This window comes from Pipistrellus kuhlii, unplaced genomic scaffold (genome assembly GCF_014108245.1).
Source record: "Pipistrellus kuhlii isolate mPipKuh1 unplaced genomic scaffold, mPipKuh1.p scaffold_m20_p_3, whole genome shotgun sequence".
In the NCBI taxonomy this organism is placed as follows: domain Eukaryota; kingdom Metazoa; phylum Chordata; class Mammalia; order Chiroptera; family Vespertilionidae; genus Pipistrellus; species Pipistrellus kuhlii.
Window position 1 is genome coordinate 84361057 of NW_023425529.1, and position 17443 is coordinate 84378499.

The window sequence follows — 17443 nt, forward strand, 5'->3', positions numbered from 1 at the left end:
CCAGAAAAGATTACAGAATAATTCTTCATCAAGAGGATAATGTTGACTTCTGCTCCCCCAAAGCCCTTCTGAACTAGAGCCCCTAAGAGGATGGCAGACTGTGTGGCACAGTAGAAAGCACTCTGGTCTATGTTTTCCAGACTCCTGCTCCTCCCACTATGCCACCATTGGGGTCACCATCTTCCCACCACCCATTGCCTTTCCACTTGTTTCTCTATGATCAGTGCAGATTTAAAAATATTAGCAATTGAGCTTTAAAATAAGATTAGAAAGAATACTTAGTGAGAAATCATGTTAAGGGAATATTTTAGAATCACAAAGAGTGTCTTCTGTAGGGTCTGGATTAGCTTGGGTTCAGCAGGAGACCTTGGGAACAAGTATCACCTTTTGACTTTTCACAAGTCAGTTGTTGACACTGCACTCTGTCTTGTCATTTCAGTATATGTCTGCACACACTAGGAAGATATTCCTACTTATCTCTCTCTCTCTCTCTCTCTCTCTCTCTCTCTCTCTCTCTCTCTCTCTCTCTCTCTCTCTCTCTCTCTCTCTCTCTCTCTCTCTCTCTCTCTCTCTCTCTCTCTCACACACACACACACACACACACACGTGCCCATCAGCCACACATCTCTGGTCTCTTATCTCAGTGCTGCTGAAACATCCCTTGTTTGTGACAAAGTCCTTTTGCATTCAGGCAGGTTGTAACTCAGGTTTTACTTTGTTTTTCTCCCCTCCTCCATGGCTTCTTCAAAAGGCCACCTCTTTTCACTAAATATAGAAACTGAGTCTCTGGAGACAGAAAGCCGAAAGGTGGAGCTGAATTCTGTTGATGACCTAGTAGTCATTCTAAGTCAAGAGTTGAGAAAAAAATCCTCAAATGATCCATGATCAGCATTCTTGGCTCTAGCGGGTACCAGAGTAGAGAAGGTGGTAGGTCCTACTTAGGGCCCTGTGGTCTTTAATTTGGAATCTTTGTCAGAGTGTTACCCACTTACCCAGCTTTAATCCGAGAATCTGCTATCTAAACTGTAAACTGTTGGTTCATAAGCATATCAAGAAAGAGAATTAGCATCTCTCAAAGTTATCATTTATTTACTTATTGGATTTCATTTTATTCATTTCACTGGTGTAAGGCCTGAGCGGGGCCTGGAGTGGGGCTGGTGGGGAGAAGGCCTGCCCTTACGGAGTCTAGGATCTAATTGAAGAGACAGGGGCCACACAAAGAAATGTGTCCTAACAATACAGGGCAACGCAGAGAGCAGGAAGAGCATCACAAGGGGATCGGAACCAGGAACAGGTGGGATTTTGCTGGCCCTGAGGCTGAATGAGGAGCATGAGGCTGAATGAGGAGAAACTGGGTTTCAGCTTCTCTCAGCAGACCAAGAAATAGCTCTGCTGCCCAGGGTGCTGTCACCAAGTGTTTAAAGGATCAATTAGGGATCTAGTCACAGGCATCAGACTTGGCCCAGGCCTGGTGGCTGCTCAGGACAAGCATGTCTTCTGCCCTCTCCATGGCACCTGACTTCCCCTGGAAAATCAGTGCACAATCCCATCTGAGTTAAGGGATTTTTAAAAATAAATTGTAGATGGAGGGGTTAGTTTTGTGGGTTTGCCTTCTCTGTGTTAGGAGCCCATTGGTGTCTTTAACGTGCAAACCAGGAGTTTTACTATGCTCCGAGGTTTTCTGTGCAGAACAATGAGCAGGCGTAGGGGCAGAAAGGAGTCAGGTGAGACCTGTTATCTGCTCTGCTGCTCTCTCAGTGACCTATGGATGGGCACTCCATGTCCCAGCAAGCAAGGTGACAAAGATCACGAGAAGTCACAGATTTATCGAGTCTTTGCTCAGGGCACAGGCATTTTTGGCAGCAGCAAACCCTGTCCTCTAATGACACTGTATAAAGTGCTGTGACTTTTATGGGTTTACACCTCCTGCCTTTGTTGGCAAGTGACAGCCTCTTTTGGCATTAGCTATACCAGTCGGTCTCTTTAGATTCATGGTGCCTATGCCAAGCCTTATGGCAGAAAGGCACCACCTGAAAACCCAGAGAAATCAGCTGACCTCGAGAGTGGCCTAGAGGGAGTAGGGGCCAAGAGGTGTTCTGCTGGTTTTTCTTTGGGGATAAAAAATATACATTGATTTAAGTTTGGATTCCCATCAGAAATTAGATTGAGTGGTTTCAGAAGAGTCTTCTGTATTTTCATTCTCAGCCTAGCGAGCTGTGTGTTTCAGCAAAGATGGGGTCATGTGTCACTGTAGGCCCCAGAGGTGCGATGCTGTGGACGGTGCACAGCTCTCCACACTCCGTCCTGGGAAAGTCAGGACACCGCTGTGCTGCAACCTAGGAAACAGCTAGCTTTCATGGTTAGAAAGGACTTCTCCTTTTTCACCTTTAAATCAGGTGTCAGCCATCTGGGTCATTTTTTGAAAATGTGACTGTATTTATTCTCTCTTCTAAATATCTCCATTAGAGCCGATTTAAGACTTCGATCTCATCTCCAAGCATTGCCCTACTTCAGAGCCACCCAGCATTGTCAGTGCTCTACCCAGGCTGCCCCAAAAGTAGGTGGCCTAGAATACAGAAGAGAAAGTAAGGGGAAACAAAGGAGCTCTCTTCTCTCTGGCTAGAGCCAGGCGGCCAGAGAACCGCTCTTGTGGCTTTTGAGCATTGCCCACTAAGGGGGTGCTGGGCTCCTAAAACCACCTTGGAAGCTTGCAAATCTCTCATTTGTCCTCCTGCCCCTCACCTACTATCCCAGCTGAACCTCTGAAAGAACTCCCCACAGCCTAAGAAGAAGCCAAAGCAGAAACAGAAGGCAACGGGGAAAGGTTGAGACCCGGAGTCTCCAGATGTGACCCTGAGCGTGGGTAATCTATGGGTCTTGAGGCCAGCTGTGCGATTCCTGTGGATGATGTAGTCTGTAGCTCCATTCACTTGAGGTTATTAATTATTTTGAAAGTCACTTACCTTGTGTATGGCACAGAGAACAAGACATCCAAACTAAAAACAGGAGCCCAAGGACATTTCCAAGGCTCCTGGGTGTGTTGACTCATCAGAGCTGTGGGGCCTGTAAGGTTATTTTCTGTCAGTTAAGGAGTCAGGAGAGATTTCATTTCTAGGAGCCACACAGCCATGCTTCCCTCTCACCCTCCTCCCGGGCTCTGGAGGCAGCTCTATAAGGGTGAACTGGTGAGCATGCCATTGCTTCCTGGAACTGCCTGCTCCCAGCGGTCCTGTCCTGAGGGAGCTGAGGTCTGGGATCCAGGAGGAGCACGGGAACTTCTTCAGAACAGAGCCCTGATCCCCTACCCCTGCTTGGGGAAGCACTGCCCTAGGGTTAAGCACAGAACAAGCTGGTTGGTCAGTCACACGGTCAGAACAGCCATGAGATTGTTCTCTAAATTCTCTAAATGCTGGACCCATTAGGAAGGTTTCCTTCCCCCACATCCTGGAAGTTTCCAGATCTCTGACTCTAGCAGTAAGAGCTGAGGCACGTCCAACACCAACCTCAGATGCAGTGGAAGATTTACTGTCACGTAAACCCAAGTGAGTTAAAATCATTCCTTGTTGAAGAAATTATTTTTTTTTGAGACAACCCTCCTTCTTTGACAAGTGGATAGAAAACATTGGGGAATTTTTTTTTGTTCCAGAAAATAAAATAACAGAGAGAAGCAGACAATATCTCTCTTAAAGTAGAGCCTGCAAAAGTCCCTGACAGTTCAGGTCAAGGCCATAAGTATTCTGAAAATAGGTGATGCATGGGTAGCAATGGGCTATGACCCACCTAGACAGAGGAGATACCAAGGTCAGCCCCATTCATCTCCTCCAGATTCTCTCCACTGCCTCTCTGCCTGCCTCCTCGCTTTGACTCAGTTCTGCTTTCCTTCTTTCCTAACTTTCCTTCATCTTTCCAGATGCAGGACGCTATGGGCTATGAGTTACCCTGGGTGTATTTTGTCAGTCTGGTCATCTTTGGATCCTTTTTCGTTCTAAATCTGGTTCTCGGTGTGTTGAGCGGGTAAGCTGACCGTTTCTATGTCCTCCTTACAATGCAGCCGAGCAAGGTCCCAGGTTCCACTCTGTCCATCGCCAGGATCCTCAGGGATGCGACCCTAAGAGGCCCAGGAAAACCAGGGGGAAACCCCAAATTCTGACCCATTGGCAGGCAGGCTGTTTGGCCTCTGATTTTCACCTAGAGGACCGGGGTCCTGGCGCTGCATGGGTCGGTGTCTGGAGCCAATGATGGGTGCTGGGCCATGCTCGACTGCTGTGTGCACCTCACTAACTATCATTCCGTTCTTCCAGGTCAATGATGCCGTAGGAAGGGACTGGCCCTGGATCTATTTTGTTACACTAATCATCATAGGGTCATTTTTTGTACTTAACTTGGTTCTCGGTGTCCTTAGCGGGTAAGCAGGACCAAGGAAAAAGGTCTTGATTTTTCCATTTTATTTACTCTTTCTGCTATTCCTGGCTTTATTCTTTTACTGGCTCTGATGAACCTGGGATAAGCGGCCACCTCAGGAGCCTTGAAGTGAATGTCCTTGGCCTGGCTGGGCAGGGTCAAATGTACAAAAGATAAATTATTTGGTTCAGGCTCCACCATGAGATACCGAGGCCCACCTGTCTCCTGCCAGCTCATCCAAGCCCCTCCCTCTCTCAAGCAGCTGCTCAATAGGCAGGTGCTTCTCCTTGTACCCGAGGAGCAGCATGGCGACACCCTGGCCCAGGGAGGCCTTGGCAGCTGGATTGGAGGGAATAGTCACAGACTGTGTGCTTCAGCATATGCTGCAGTCTTGCAGATGCGTCCTTGCCTGACCATCGGGCCAGTCCCAGTGTGTGCCCGGCTCACAGTAAAGACGAGAGAGCCAGGCTAATAAGAGTTTCACTGTTGATCCAGGGTAATAAGAGTTTGACTTAAACTACAAATAAACAAATGCAGACTAAAAATGGAATTCCTTTTGATTCTAATTCATAGACTGAGTAATCCATCTCTGAATGAAAAGGGCACTTAGCTCTTTAGAGCCTTAGATTATTTGAGAACTGAGGAGAAGCAATGTAGTTTCCTTTCAGTTTATCTACTTGGCTCCACGTCTAAAGTCTGCTTGATTTTGGCTTTTACTCAGATGAAGTTAGAAAGCAATAGAAGCAGCAGAGGTACGGGGCATGGAGGAGCCCTGGGGCTGGCCGCCTTTGCCATGGGACTCACTGGATTTCCTCAGCCCACTTTCTTCATAAGCCCACGCCAGCCATGCCACGGCCTAACACCTAAATGCTCCTGGTAGCCTGCTCCTGGGTGTCACGCTCTGCTGTCCTGGTTAGGAGGGAGGAGTGCAGTCTATTTCTGCTCTGCTCCAGGCAGGCCGGCTGCTTTGAACAGCCTATCCTAGATCTCTAGGGACATTAATTCTGGGGGAAAGTCGGGCATAGGGAGAAAGATTGATCTTCATTTTTACTCAGAAATAAACCAGGAATGGCTACTCCTACCTCCTGCCACAGCCTAATGCAGTGCAGGAGCATCAGGTTTAGTCTTAAGAACTGGGTGAAGGGAGGACTCTGCTTCCACCCTCACCCTTTCCCCTGGTAGGTGGCTTATTAGAGACTTTGATGATGTCATGCCTCTGCCAAGGTAAGACCACACAGGAAACGAGGGTATTCCCTCAGGGTAAGAGTGATTAGGACAGCTGCCTGGAAGGTGGAAAGACTTATGTATTTGTGTTCCAACATGAGAAAATGTCCCTGGGTTTCTATGTAAATCAGTAAGGAAAGCATTGAAATCAGCCTCATCCCCCACTGAAGACAGAAATTTAGATATCCTAGCTCTGCACTTTCTAGAATGTGTGACATAATGTGACATAATGTTGAGCAATGTCACCTCTTTAAGCTTTAGTTCCCCAACAGAAAACATCAAGATAACAATAGGTTGTTGGGATGATAAAATAAGATCATTTATGTGCAATACTTAGCATACAGTAAATGCTCAGTGATAATGCTATCATTACAGTGGTTATTGCGTACTTGGTGCCTGTCATAACTGGAATTAAGTGAATAGAATTATCAAAAGTTAGGTTTTAAAGATGAGGAAAGTGAGTGCAGAGGTGTTAAGTGACTGGTAAATAGCAGAACAAGACTCCGTCTTCCCATCATTGCCCATTGGGCCCACAATGAATTACCTAAAACTGAAATACAAGCCAGAGCTCTAAACCTCTAGAAAAATGTCTAATAATTCCATTTTCTTCCCCCAGAGATTAGAAACAAATTTAAGGGAAATACCTCCCCCTCACCCCTGGAACTAGGTTCACCTAACCCCTCCTCAAGCAGGGAACCTGCCCATAGTCCTTGCCCCACAAGAAAACTCATCAACTCATCTTCCTTGTGGTATCAGAGCTGAGATGTCAGCTGTCAGCAGTTGCTGACCTGAGAGAAAAGCTGTTGGAGACCTGGCCTGGCTCAGCCCCAGTGAGAGGGTGTGTAAAAACACCAGCCCAAAGCCTGGCAAATAGTAGCACTCAGAGTATGTGTGGACTCTGAACAGAAGCACCAGGCCTTCAGACCTCGGCACCTTGATTCCTTGGTCTGCAGTGGTGTCCTGGAGGCCTTCCCCGCACCTGCTCCCTGACCTTCCCCGAACAGTGCCTGCTGCTCAGAGCTCAGCAATGTCTGATAGAACATCACCCAAGGCCTCCTGGGCCCCTGGGCATACCTTCTGCTGGTACAAAGAAGTGTCTATGGATGAGCAGCTCCCCTTCCTGGGTTAAGGAACCCTTTCTAACCTGTCAAGAGGGCCAGCCAAACCTGAATGGGCCACCCTGAGTCCATGAAGTGACAAAATCTGGACTCAGGCTCCTGCTGCCTGACTAGCTGGTGATGGCAGTTTGGAATTTGAATCAGTGTCTTGATTAGGCAGCTCCAGGAATGCAGCAGAACTCCCACATATTCATTCTGGAAGCATTCAGAGAAGTCTCAGAGCCCATGAAACTCATTGAAGCAATGAGGCTTGACCCAGGGCCAGCATTCTCTGTGCCCGCAGCATCAGGTGGATTAGCTTATGCAATGCCCCCAACAACCCTCTGAGCTAGTGCTGTTCACACCTCCATCTTAGAAGAAAAGTGAGCTGTCTGTGAATTCCTACCTCACTTCTGACAGGTGAAAAGGGGAGGATCCAGGTTAAATCCAAGCAATGTGAACCCATAACCTCTATTCCTGACCTCCATGTTATACTGTCCCCCAACCAATGTGGCCAGTTAATCCTATGTCCTGAAGTTATAGTAAAAAGGGGGGAGATGAAGAGTGGAACTTCCCAGTGAGGAAGGACGAGACAGCAGACAGCAGCCCTGGTTCATGGCTGGCTCCTGGAGCAGCCAGTGGGAGCAGAGTCCCAGGAGGAAGGTGTAGAACCAGCACCATAGGCTACAGCCAGGCAGGGCTGTTCAGCATGGGTTGGGCAACCAGCAGGTCTTAACAGTCCCTCAGAGAGAGCAGCCCCCACTCAGCAGCACTGCAGGTGTGGACCATTCTGGGACTGGGGCATGAAACCTACAGCTGTCAGTTAAGAGTAACTCACATTCAAATTACGTCCCTCAGCACCAAGAAAAGGTTAAAGTGTGCTTGGAGCTTGCTGCTCATGAAGGTAGGGAAGATGACACTCCATGAAGCTTCCACTTAAAAGTTGAGAATCAATAATGTTGGTTGTCAAAGGGTCCTTTGGGTGTCCTTCATCTAGGATACTCATATCCTGACAGGGCTGGATAGGGCCATTGGAAGGAATATACGTGTTCATTATCTATTGGTCCTCGCAGGCCTGGTATTATAGGTATGAATCAGTTTACATTTGTGTTCCCCTTGAGAAGGCTCACCCTCCAGCCTATCAGAATTACAACAGCAGTGACAGTGAGAACTGCACTGGACGCTGTAATCAGGTGCAAGTCCCTGGACTCTGGAATCCAGTTTGTTTTGTTTTTAAGTGATTGTGAACAGAGGGCTTCAGGCATGTGCCTCCAACTGACAAGGGGCCCACTACCTCTAGGCATCCAGTCCCCCCCCCCCCAGGGAGATGTGCATGTCTCTCTCCCCCAAAAGCAGAGAGCTGGGTGGGTAAGCATGTTACCTCCTGAAGGCATAATTGGACCATGGCACAACACCCAGGTCCAGACGGAAGCAAGAGAAAAGCCAGGGTGAACATGCCTTGTGGGTGGAAGCAGAATAGATGGCAGCATAGACAGTTGATTCTTATTAATCTGTGATGTCCCCACAAATGCTGAGTATCAATCCCAAATCACTGGTCTCAACAGAAATACAGGGTGAAGTTTCTGCGAGTCTCTGATCGCACCATTTTAATCAAGTGATCAATACATAACGATGTATTTTGTGTGTTTCTCTTTAAATACACTTTATTTAATACACACTGTTGATTCATTAACATTGAACTTATGGCCAACAGCGCTGTAACTCATGCTTGAACAAAGCTCATCTAGCACACGTATTTTCTCCAGGAGGCACCTCACAGCCTTCTTGCACTTAGGACCCTGGACAGCACTTCGGCACCATGCTTGGGGGCCATTTTAAACAGCAGAATCACCAACAAAAACACGCAAGTGGCAATAAGCAGACCATAAAACTGTGGCAATAAAACAGGCCATAAAAAGGACCTCTGCTCATAGTCTGAGAGCTGAAACAAGAAAGCAACGGGTCATCTTGTCTGACCTCAGATGGGGATGTGACTCCAGTTTTCTTCCATTGTACAGATGTCTGCAGATGACCTCACAGGCACACGAGTAATTGACTTGGGGTTACAAATAAATTTTAGCAAGTAGGCAAATTTGAAAATACAGAATATATGAATCATGAGGATGGGCTGTATGCATCATAGAGGACCTAGAGCACCAGCCATCGGAATTGAGGATTTTCCACTTGCACGTCCCTATGGTTGCATTACATTAGTGAGTGCTGGTCCTCTGGCTCTCCACTGCACCCTCATTTTTCATATTGGCCCCTGCTGGCCAGAGAAGTGCTTCTGCCTATGACAAATCCCACAGCTGTGACTGATTGTCTAGCCGACTCGGTCCCTGGGCCCAGCACAGCCCGACAGGCTGGAGCTTCATGTCTTCATTAGCTCAGTCCCCAGGGCAGGTGCCTGGCTGGCATCCAGGCAAGGAGATAAAAGAGAGCCAGGCACTGCCACCCAGAAAAATCCCTTACTGCGTGGGGTCTGGATAGGGAAACCTGGCTCATCTTCCATTGGGCTGCAGTGTGATTGTGTCCCATGACCCCTGGGAGCCAAAGGGGTCTGACCCTGCCACTTTTCCATCTCCCTCATACTCCCCACACACCTCAGTTTTCCTTCATCATAGGGGATGTTTGATGTTTACTTTGAGTCCCCAGAAGGTACCGATGGTGAGTTTTATTCCACAGGGCAGATCTGTTACAGATCTGGGTCAATTGTCCCTACTCCAGTTGGGCCCCAGTCCTACCCTTCCAACCCTAGAAGAAGGATGGGTAGTTGTTTTGTAACTAGAACTTGAACTCTCTGCAAAATATTCCAAAAGAGCCTAAATGAACCCTTAGCTATTTAGTCACCTTACAACCCAGCCCCCACTCCACGGGAGAGGGACGGGGGTGCAATCGCATGTGGGCGGAAAGGGAGCTGAGAGAGGGGCTTTGAAGTGTAGTATGGGAGTTGATTTACACAGGGAGGGAACTTCTATATGAAGTTACTCTCTCCAGAGAGCAAGCCTACAGCCTTGGGGCAGTGTGACTAGGTACCAAGGTTTGGGGTGGGTGGCTGGCATCTTTCCTTGTCCACCTCAATAGCAAAAGGATGGTGGGGCAGCGCAGAGCAAGGCTTCCATCGTCACTGCAAGCTGCTAATCTGGCCCATTTTCCCTGGATTAAACTCCCTGGGAAGGAAATGAAGGTGCCCACCAGTTGGCCGGAAGCCCAATGAAAAGCAAGTTCAATCCAATTAGAATTCAATCAGATTTAGGGAAGAAAATTCCATCCAAACCAGACCATCATTAAGGCAGCAGTTGAAGAGAATTCGTTAGCTTGAGAGCTCCCACATCTCCCAATTAAGAAGTTCCCTAGACCACTTCCAGCCCCAACCCCATTCACCAAAGAAATGGTGAGTTCTAAAACCCCTGCTCTCCAAAGCAGCACTAGCAAAATGCACATACTAGCCAGTGGGTGTGATGAGAGAGCCAGCTAATGTCACCCTGTGAATTCAGGGGCTGAGCCTGTGCCCACTAACGTTTGTTGGTGTGTCCTTCCTTCTCTAGAGCACATGTGTCAAACACAAGGCCCGCGGGCCAAATCCGTCCCGCCAGGCCTTGCAATGTGGCCCGCACCGCGCTGTCATCACTGCACTCCGCTGCGTTTCCATCACAATGACAGTTTATGACTGTTCAGTAAACCATTCGGCCCGCAATTTAGGCTGGATTTTAGATTTTGGCCCCTTCTCTGATTGAGTTCGACACCCCTACTCTAGAGTGTCTGGCTTGTGCAAGGATTTCTTTCAAGGTGGTTTCTGCAGCCGCCTGCCGCGAACTACACCTTCACTGGTGAGAGAAGGAGGAATCATACACACACACACACACACACACACACACACACATCACTGAGGGCCTCATTCCCCATAGATTATCAAGCGAACTACACCTTCACTGGTGAGAGAAGGAGGAATCACACACACACACACACACACACACACACACACACACACACACACATCACTGAGGGCCTCATTCCCCATAGATTATCAAGCAGAGAAATGCTCCTGTGTATGATTTGGGAAGAAAAGACACACTTGTTTGGCAAGTTAAGATCTAGCCTTCTTGATCACCACCTTCTGCTGCCAGCCCTGCCTTGCTAGGAAAGTTAATTAGAAATCAGAGAGAAATAAGGACAGAACCATAGAAAATAGAAAATAAGTAGCCATGCTGTCAAATTTTCCAATAGGCCCTTCTTTTGGCAACTCAATTTCCAATTTCTACTCATTATTACTTTAAACTGAGTGCATCATTTAGCTTTTATATCTTGATTTTATGTATTTTTCCATTGTGATTAGATATCTTTTTTTAACCTTAAAGGCAGCCCCCAGGACATTTTCTTGTGTTTGGAACCCTCATTGTCTCCATGTGAGAAAGCACTTTCTCTAGATTAAAAATCCTTCCAGGCAGCTAAGGGAGGCAGAAAGAGCCCTATTCATAAGAATAAAGAAGGAGGGGACTCATTCCCCTGGGTCTCAAATCAGTGGCGGACTGGTACCTTTTTAACAATCAGATCTTTAGGGGAGAAATCCGTGATTTATAACATTTGCCAATTTCCATGGTGTAAATATTCCCACCATGGCCAATTTCAAGCCACCACAGAGACCTCACTGAAGCCAGAGTTGGGAAGAGCCATGTGCAGGTGGCTCTCGAGAGCCACTGTGTCTGAAAAGGCTTCAGCACACCCGGCTCCTAACATCTTTTCTCACCCAGAGGCTCTTGAGACTTTTCTTCTGCCATCCTATGCTGGGGAAAGGCGAATGCATGTTCCAACTGTTGTGGAGGCTTTTTGGTTACTAATCAGAAGGAGTTTCCGGGTCATTGGAGAACAGTTGTTACTGAAGGCAAAGCCTGCAATCATGATCCAGGAAAAAGGGAAACTGGTTTTATCCCTCCCATTCAGTGACTCCTTCTATTTATGTGAGAGCCAAGACAGCCTGGGATGGCTAGAGAAAGCTATCTGTGGAAGTTGGGGCATGTGGGCGGGCTTCCTAGTGCAAAGCCATCCTCACTTTTGTTTCCCTTTATCTCCATCTCTCCTTCATGCCCCACCCACACCCTCCTTCCATGTGCTCCCTGCCCTGCCCACTCCACTCTCTTTCCAGAGAGTTCTCCAAAGAGAGGGAGAAGGCCAAGGCTCGGGGGGATTTCCAAAAACTGCGAGAGAAGCAACAACTGGAAGAGGACCTGAAAGGCTACCTGGACTGGATCACACAGGCGGAAGACATTGACCCTGAGAATGAGGACGAAGGCATGGATGAGGAGAAACCCCGAAACAGTGAGCAGCATCCTATGTCTTGGCTGGGTTCTCGGAGAGGAAAGAGATGGTGGGAGTACAGCAGAAACCTTTTACCACCAACCTTTCTTTACAGTTGTATTCCTGGAACAACATTGGTCTCATTGCTTGCAATCATTTGCTACTCATAGAAGTTAGTGAAATAATTATGATTGATCTGTAAAGCCTCATTTTCTTTCAGAATCTTGGATCTTAAAGACAGTTTAGACCTTGCTAAGGGGCACTCTTTATTTTTAAACCAGACATCCCCCTCTGGGCTCCATCTCTTTGGGCAGAGGGCAGGCTCCTGCACCAGGCTTGTTACAAAGATTACTTTCCACCAAGCAGCTCCCTGGAAAGCAGGAACCTCGCCCCCTTTGAAGCAGACTCCCAAGCACCATGTGCTTTCTCATAGGAAAAGCAGCCAAAGGTTTCTCTAAAGGAGGTTAGATCCAAATTACCAAATGGGGAGACTGAGGAAGAGAGGAGGCATTTGACAGGGTTATAGAAACTGAGCTAAATTCCTTCCTCTGGGCTTGCACAGGGCAGGCTTTCACCAAATAAGCCCAGTGGGTCTCAAAGTGTGGTCCCTGGACCAGCAGCACCTGGGAAGTTGCTAGAAACTCAGGCTGAACTTCAGATCTGCTGGCTCAGAGATCCTGGGGTGGGGCCCAGCAATTGGTTTGAACAGCCTGCAGATGCTGGTGCTGCCGGGTGCATTTGAGAACCCTGGGTTAGGTCCGACTATTCTCCCTGTTTCATTGGACCTCTCTCTCTCTCTCTGATGACCACACAGTTGCCTTTTCTCTCTGTGTGCACTCTTTCCCATTCATTTTGCATGTTTGAAGAAGCAGTGTTCCTCAAGCTATAGTCTAATTGCTAAGCGTTTCTTCTTCAAGCAGCTTAACTTGAAAACATGCTCCTGAACCTTGAGCATCTACAGTAGTCAGGAACCAAACAGATTAAAAAGCCAACAAGATGGTTGCTGTATGGAGACAGGCAAGTAAGGTGGGAAGCCAAAAACAATCCCTGAGTGGACAGAAGGTGACAGTAACCACCGAGTCTCAGGGAGGCTGATGGAGGGAAGCAGGACGCTGCTGTGGATCAGATGCTTCTCTCCTTAAGGAGCCAGGAAGGCACAGGGCTGCCAGGCCAACTGCCCTGAGAAAAGCATGGTCTTCCCATCAGCTGTGAAATCCCTGTGTTCACAGGCGTGTGTGTGTGTGTGTTTCTTAGCACATATATGTAAATATAGTGAGTCTAGTTTATTGCCCTTATAGTAGGCATTTGTTATGTCCATGTGTTCAAACACCCAACTGGTTTCTGTGAGTTTCTGCTCACAGAGGAGGATTGGGTGGAAGAAGTGGTGTAGGATACAGCAATGGTTTAGCTGCAGAGAGCAATAGAATCCTCTACCAATGCTCCCTTTCTGATCGCTGCTCAAGAGGCAAACACAAAATTAAAACACACAAGCAACAGGGACTGGTAATGACTTAATTTAACAACCTAAGGAAGCAGGTTGGAAGACAAGGCCTTCAATGGATCATATCAGTGAGCAATGGTTCCAGTGGGGTCTTTCTGGGACAATGCTTGGCAGATTCTATTTATACTGTTGATGGAACTGTGGTGTAGTTAGTTTGTGGCATGGACTTGTACGGTAGGTAAGTACCACAGAGAAGCTTACCTCTGAAACACAGAAACTGGCAACTTGGCCCCTCTCCATCCTTAGTCAGGGCAGAGGCCCAGGGTCATAGTTAATGCTGATGAGCAAGTTTCTTAACATATTATTAAAAATGAGCAACATCCACTACTTAGCAGTCAGTTGTGGTCCACAGACACACGTAGTTATTCTGTTCTCTGCCTAAAGCAAGAGCTTCCTAGAATTGTGCTGCTTTCCTGTCCTAAACATTAAATGAATAAATTCCAAGGCATGGAGAATTCTTTGCTGCTGGACCAGATCACATGGACAAGGCCTGTGATCACAACTCTGGCCAGGCTTTGGGATGAGCATGATGAACTGGACAGAACCTCTGCCAAGGTTTTCCAAAGTCCGAATATGGATGAAATCAGACTCTGGAGACTGCTGTTCCTCCCACCGTGTGCTCCTTCCAGATGGCTGGAGGAGCCTTTGCTGTCTGCTTCTGGTCCTCAGCCAGCCTTGTCCTAGGAGAACAGAGTGGGAGCCTACCACCTTCAATTGTTGAAATGGTGCTAGAACAGTCCTACTGGGTGGGCAAGGAAATGAGTCTATAAAAAAGCAAAATGAAGAGTAAAATAGAGCCATGCAATGAAATGGATGTGAGAGATGTAGTAATGGAGCCAGGAAACCAGTCCAAAGAACTGTGTCTATTGGGGAAGTCCAATAAAAGCAGTGATTAAATTATTAGGGAATTGGCAACCTAATAAATTTGCAAAAAAAAGGCAAGCTTATGGCTCAGGAACTATATTCTTGTCTTCAAAACTTTATAGTTTGCCCTTTGAAACAAACACAAAAGGAGAAATGCTGCTATAATTTATATTTATGTTTCAATTAAAGTAGTATCTTAGCCTTTGAAATTGCTAAAAATTTACAATATAGTAAGCTCTGCCAGTTCTTTTCAGCTCAAAAACAAAGTAGTCTTTTAAGGGGGAAAAAAAAAAAAAAAAGGCATCATCACTATTGATCAATGGCTCTGGCAACTTCTGTTCTCCCCTGGGCGCAGGCAGGTCAGCACAACCAGATGCTGCTGGAGAAGGACACGGTGACAGAGAGGTGGCACCAGGGCAGGACAGTGAGCATACCTGCAAGAGCCCAATTATGCACTTTTCCTAGGAAAACCTACAAACCTCGCAGAAAAAATAGAAAGAGCAGTGGTAGAGAAGACAGAAAACCAGGGCACAGTTAGGAGGTACTTCTCTGAGTAATTAGAGTAATGATGTAGCTGGTAAATTACATCCAAAAACATGTTCCCTTTTATGCTTCCACCCATCCATCCACCCATTAAAATCTGCTCCCTGCCAGACACTGTTTCAGGTGCAGGGGGTATAGCAATGAGCAACGCAATAAAAAATCCCTGCCCTCAGGGAACTTACCTCCTAGTGGGGAGACAGCCAGTCAATTAAATGGTATGTCAGAGAGTGATAAGTATCATGGAGAAGGTGAAATACAAGAGGGAAACAGAAGTGCTGATAGGCTGTAATTTAGGTAGGGTGCCCAGAAGTACCTCACTGAAAAGGTGGCATTTGAATAAAGACTTAAAGGCAGTAAGGAAATATGTAGATATTTAGGGAAAGAGCATTCTGGGCAGAGGGAGCAGCCGGTGGAAAGGCCTCAAGGGAGGAGCAGGGCTGATGTATTTGAGGAGCATAGAGGAGGCTAATGTGACTGGAGGGGAGGGAGTGGGGCGGGAGGAGAGGAGAGAGGTGGGTGATGAGGTCCAAGGTAACCAGGATGTGAACCATGAGAATCACTGTAAGAACTTGGACTTTTCTGAGGAGTGAGCTAGAAGCCACTGAGAGTTTTTAGCTGAGAAGTGATATGACTTTACCCATGTTTAGCAGGAACTCTCTGGCTACAATCTGCAGAATGGAATGGAAGTGGGCAAGGGTGAAGCAGGGAGCCAGGGGTGTCCTGGTATCAATGAGGTGACACAGTGAGGCTCCATGTTGTCCTGGTAACAATGAGGTAATACAGAAAGGCCCCAGAATGACATCATTTGCTGACATATCAGATATAAGATGTGTGTATGAGAGAAAGAGAGAAGCAGAACTTTTCCAGGTGATTGTCTAAACAGCAAAAAGTGTGGAATCCTCATATACTGGTCCATGGGAGGCTGCTAGAGGAATAGGTGTCAGGGCAGGAATATTAGGAAAAGTCTCACACCCAGATGTTTGAAATGTCTATTTGATATCCAAATACAGATGGTGAGTAGGCAATTGGGAATTCATCCGAGGTTGGGGGAGAGGTCTGGAACAAATTATATTTTGAGAAGTCAACAACATATAGAAGGTATTTAAACCTACTTGCCTGGATGAGATCACTTGGGAGTGGTGTGGAGAGAAATGGGAGAGGCCAGCACTGCCCTGGCTTTTCTTACCTCTATCAATGTGTGGAGGTTGGGGTGTGAGAAAGAGCCAGCAGCAGAGACTAGAGGGGCATGGCAGAGGGGAGGTGGGAAAGGCCAGGGCAGTGCTGCTGAGAGGCGAGTATAGATAGTGGGTGCTGGGAACTCATTACCAGCTTTAGCAGTGTGGAGTCACTGGTGTCTTAACAAGAGCTGTTGGGTGTCATGGTGACACCCAAAGCTTGAGGGCAAACAGAGTCTTGTTTCATGAGAGTCTTGAGTCTGGAGCCTTCCAGGATAGCATCACGCTGCAGGCCTCCTGTTTTGGGTACAACCTAGCTGCCAGTCATCTGCAGGTTTCAAACATCTTCCCAGTCAGGGAAGGAGAAGCACATGGCCCAGCCTACCTGGACCCTGAGGGGTCAGCATCCAGTCCTTCATCAGCCCCAACCTGCAGCTGGTTACGGACAGCCTTGGAGAAAAGGACAAAATGATACTCAAGAGCCATTTTAAGGCCCAAAAAGACAGAAAAGAGGCAAGAAAGAGGCATGTTTGTACCTGTTGCCTTTTGTGCCACTTCCAGAGTGGACAGCCTCAAGGTCTTGGCTCCACACCCCTCTGTTCTCTGGGGGGAAAAAGGGTAATATTGAGGCCTTTCCCCTCCCTCTGAGCAGTAATGAGCATCCCTTTTAAAGGCACCAACTATAAAACTGTCGCTGCTGCACAGGTAATTGTCATCAGCAGAGAAGCACAATGGCAAGGGTCAATTTCCTGGCTCTAATGCTGCATCTGAGAGAAGGCCAGCCATAAAAAAAGATAAAGATGGAATTCTTGCTTGCTTTCTCTCCCTCAAGATAAGAAAGTGCATTTATTAAGCATCTATCCATATAGGAACTGCTCTCTCATGTCATTAAGATAATTTAAAGGCTGTCCCAGCCCTTTAAAGTTTATAGTGTAAGACAGATGGTTATCAATTCCTACATTCAATCAATTGCTAAGTCTTATCAATTGACCTCCTAGAAAATCCCTCTCGCCTGCTTCCTACTCTCTTCTCCTCCTCTGATCCCCTAGACCAGCAGCCACCTGCCTGCCCTGCTCCCCAGCACTTACATATATCTAGTACAATGTAGACAAGCTGGCCTTCCTAGAGCTGACATGCCATTCCCTTGTCAAAAGCTTTGGCTGTCTCTCCATAGCTACAAAATAAAGCCTGGCAGATGGCAATACCTGGTGTGTAAAGGGAAAATTAAATGAACCTCACCTTGCAAACAAACTCCCCCATGGTGGATCCCATGGTACAGAGAATTTTAGAACTGGACACTTATTTAGGGATCATATAGTTAAATTCCCCCATTTTACAGGTGG

At 47.2% G+C, this 17443-nt stretch overlaps 1 protein-coding gene across 33 annotated transcripts in view; it reads left to right on the forward strand.

The window, feature by feature from the left end:
* The window catches only part of CACNA1C (calcium voltage-gated channel subunit alpha1 C), a 562813-nt gene that overhangs the window by 394360 nt on the left and 151010 nt on the right, over window positions 1-17443 (forward strand). For 26 of the 33 annotated variants that reach the window (XM_045588401.1, XM_045588413.1, XM_045588405.1 and 23 more), the window contains exons 8-9: window positions 4302-4405; window positions 11866-12038. In XM_045588401.1, the coding sequence (XP_045444357.1) occupies window positions 4302-4405; window positions 11866-12038 (277 nt within the window). Of the gene's footprint in view, window positions 1-3910; window positions 4015-4301; window positions 4406-11865; window positions 12039-17443 lie in introns of all 33 variants that reach the window. The other 7 variants (XM_045588407.1, XM_045588403.1, XM_045588416.1 and 4 more) reach the window with 1 other exon arrangement.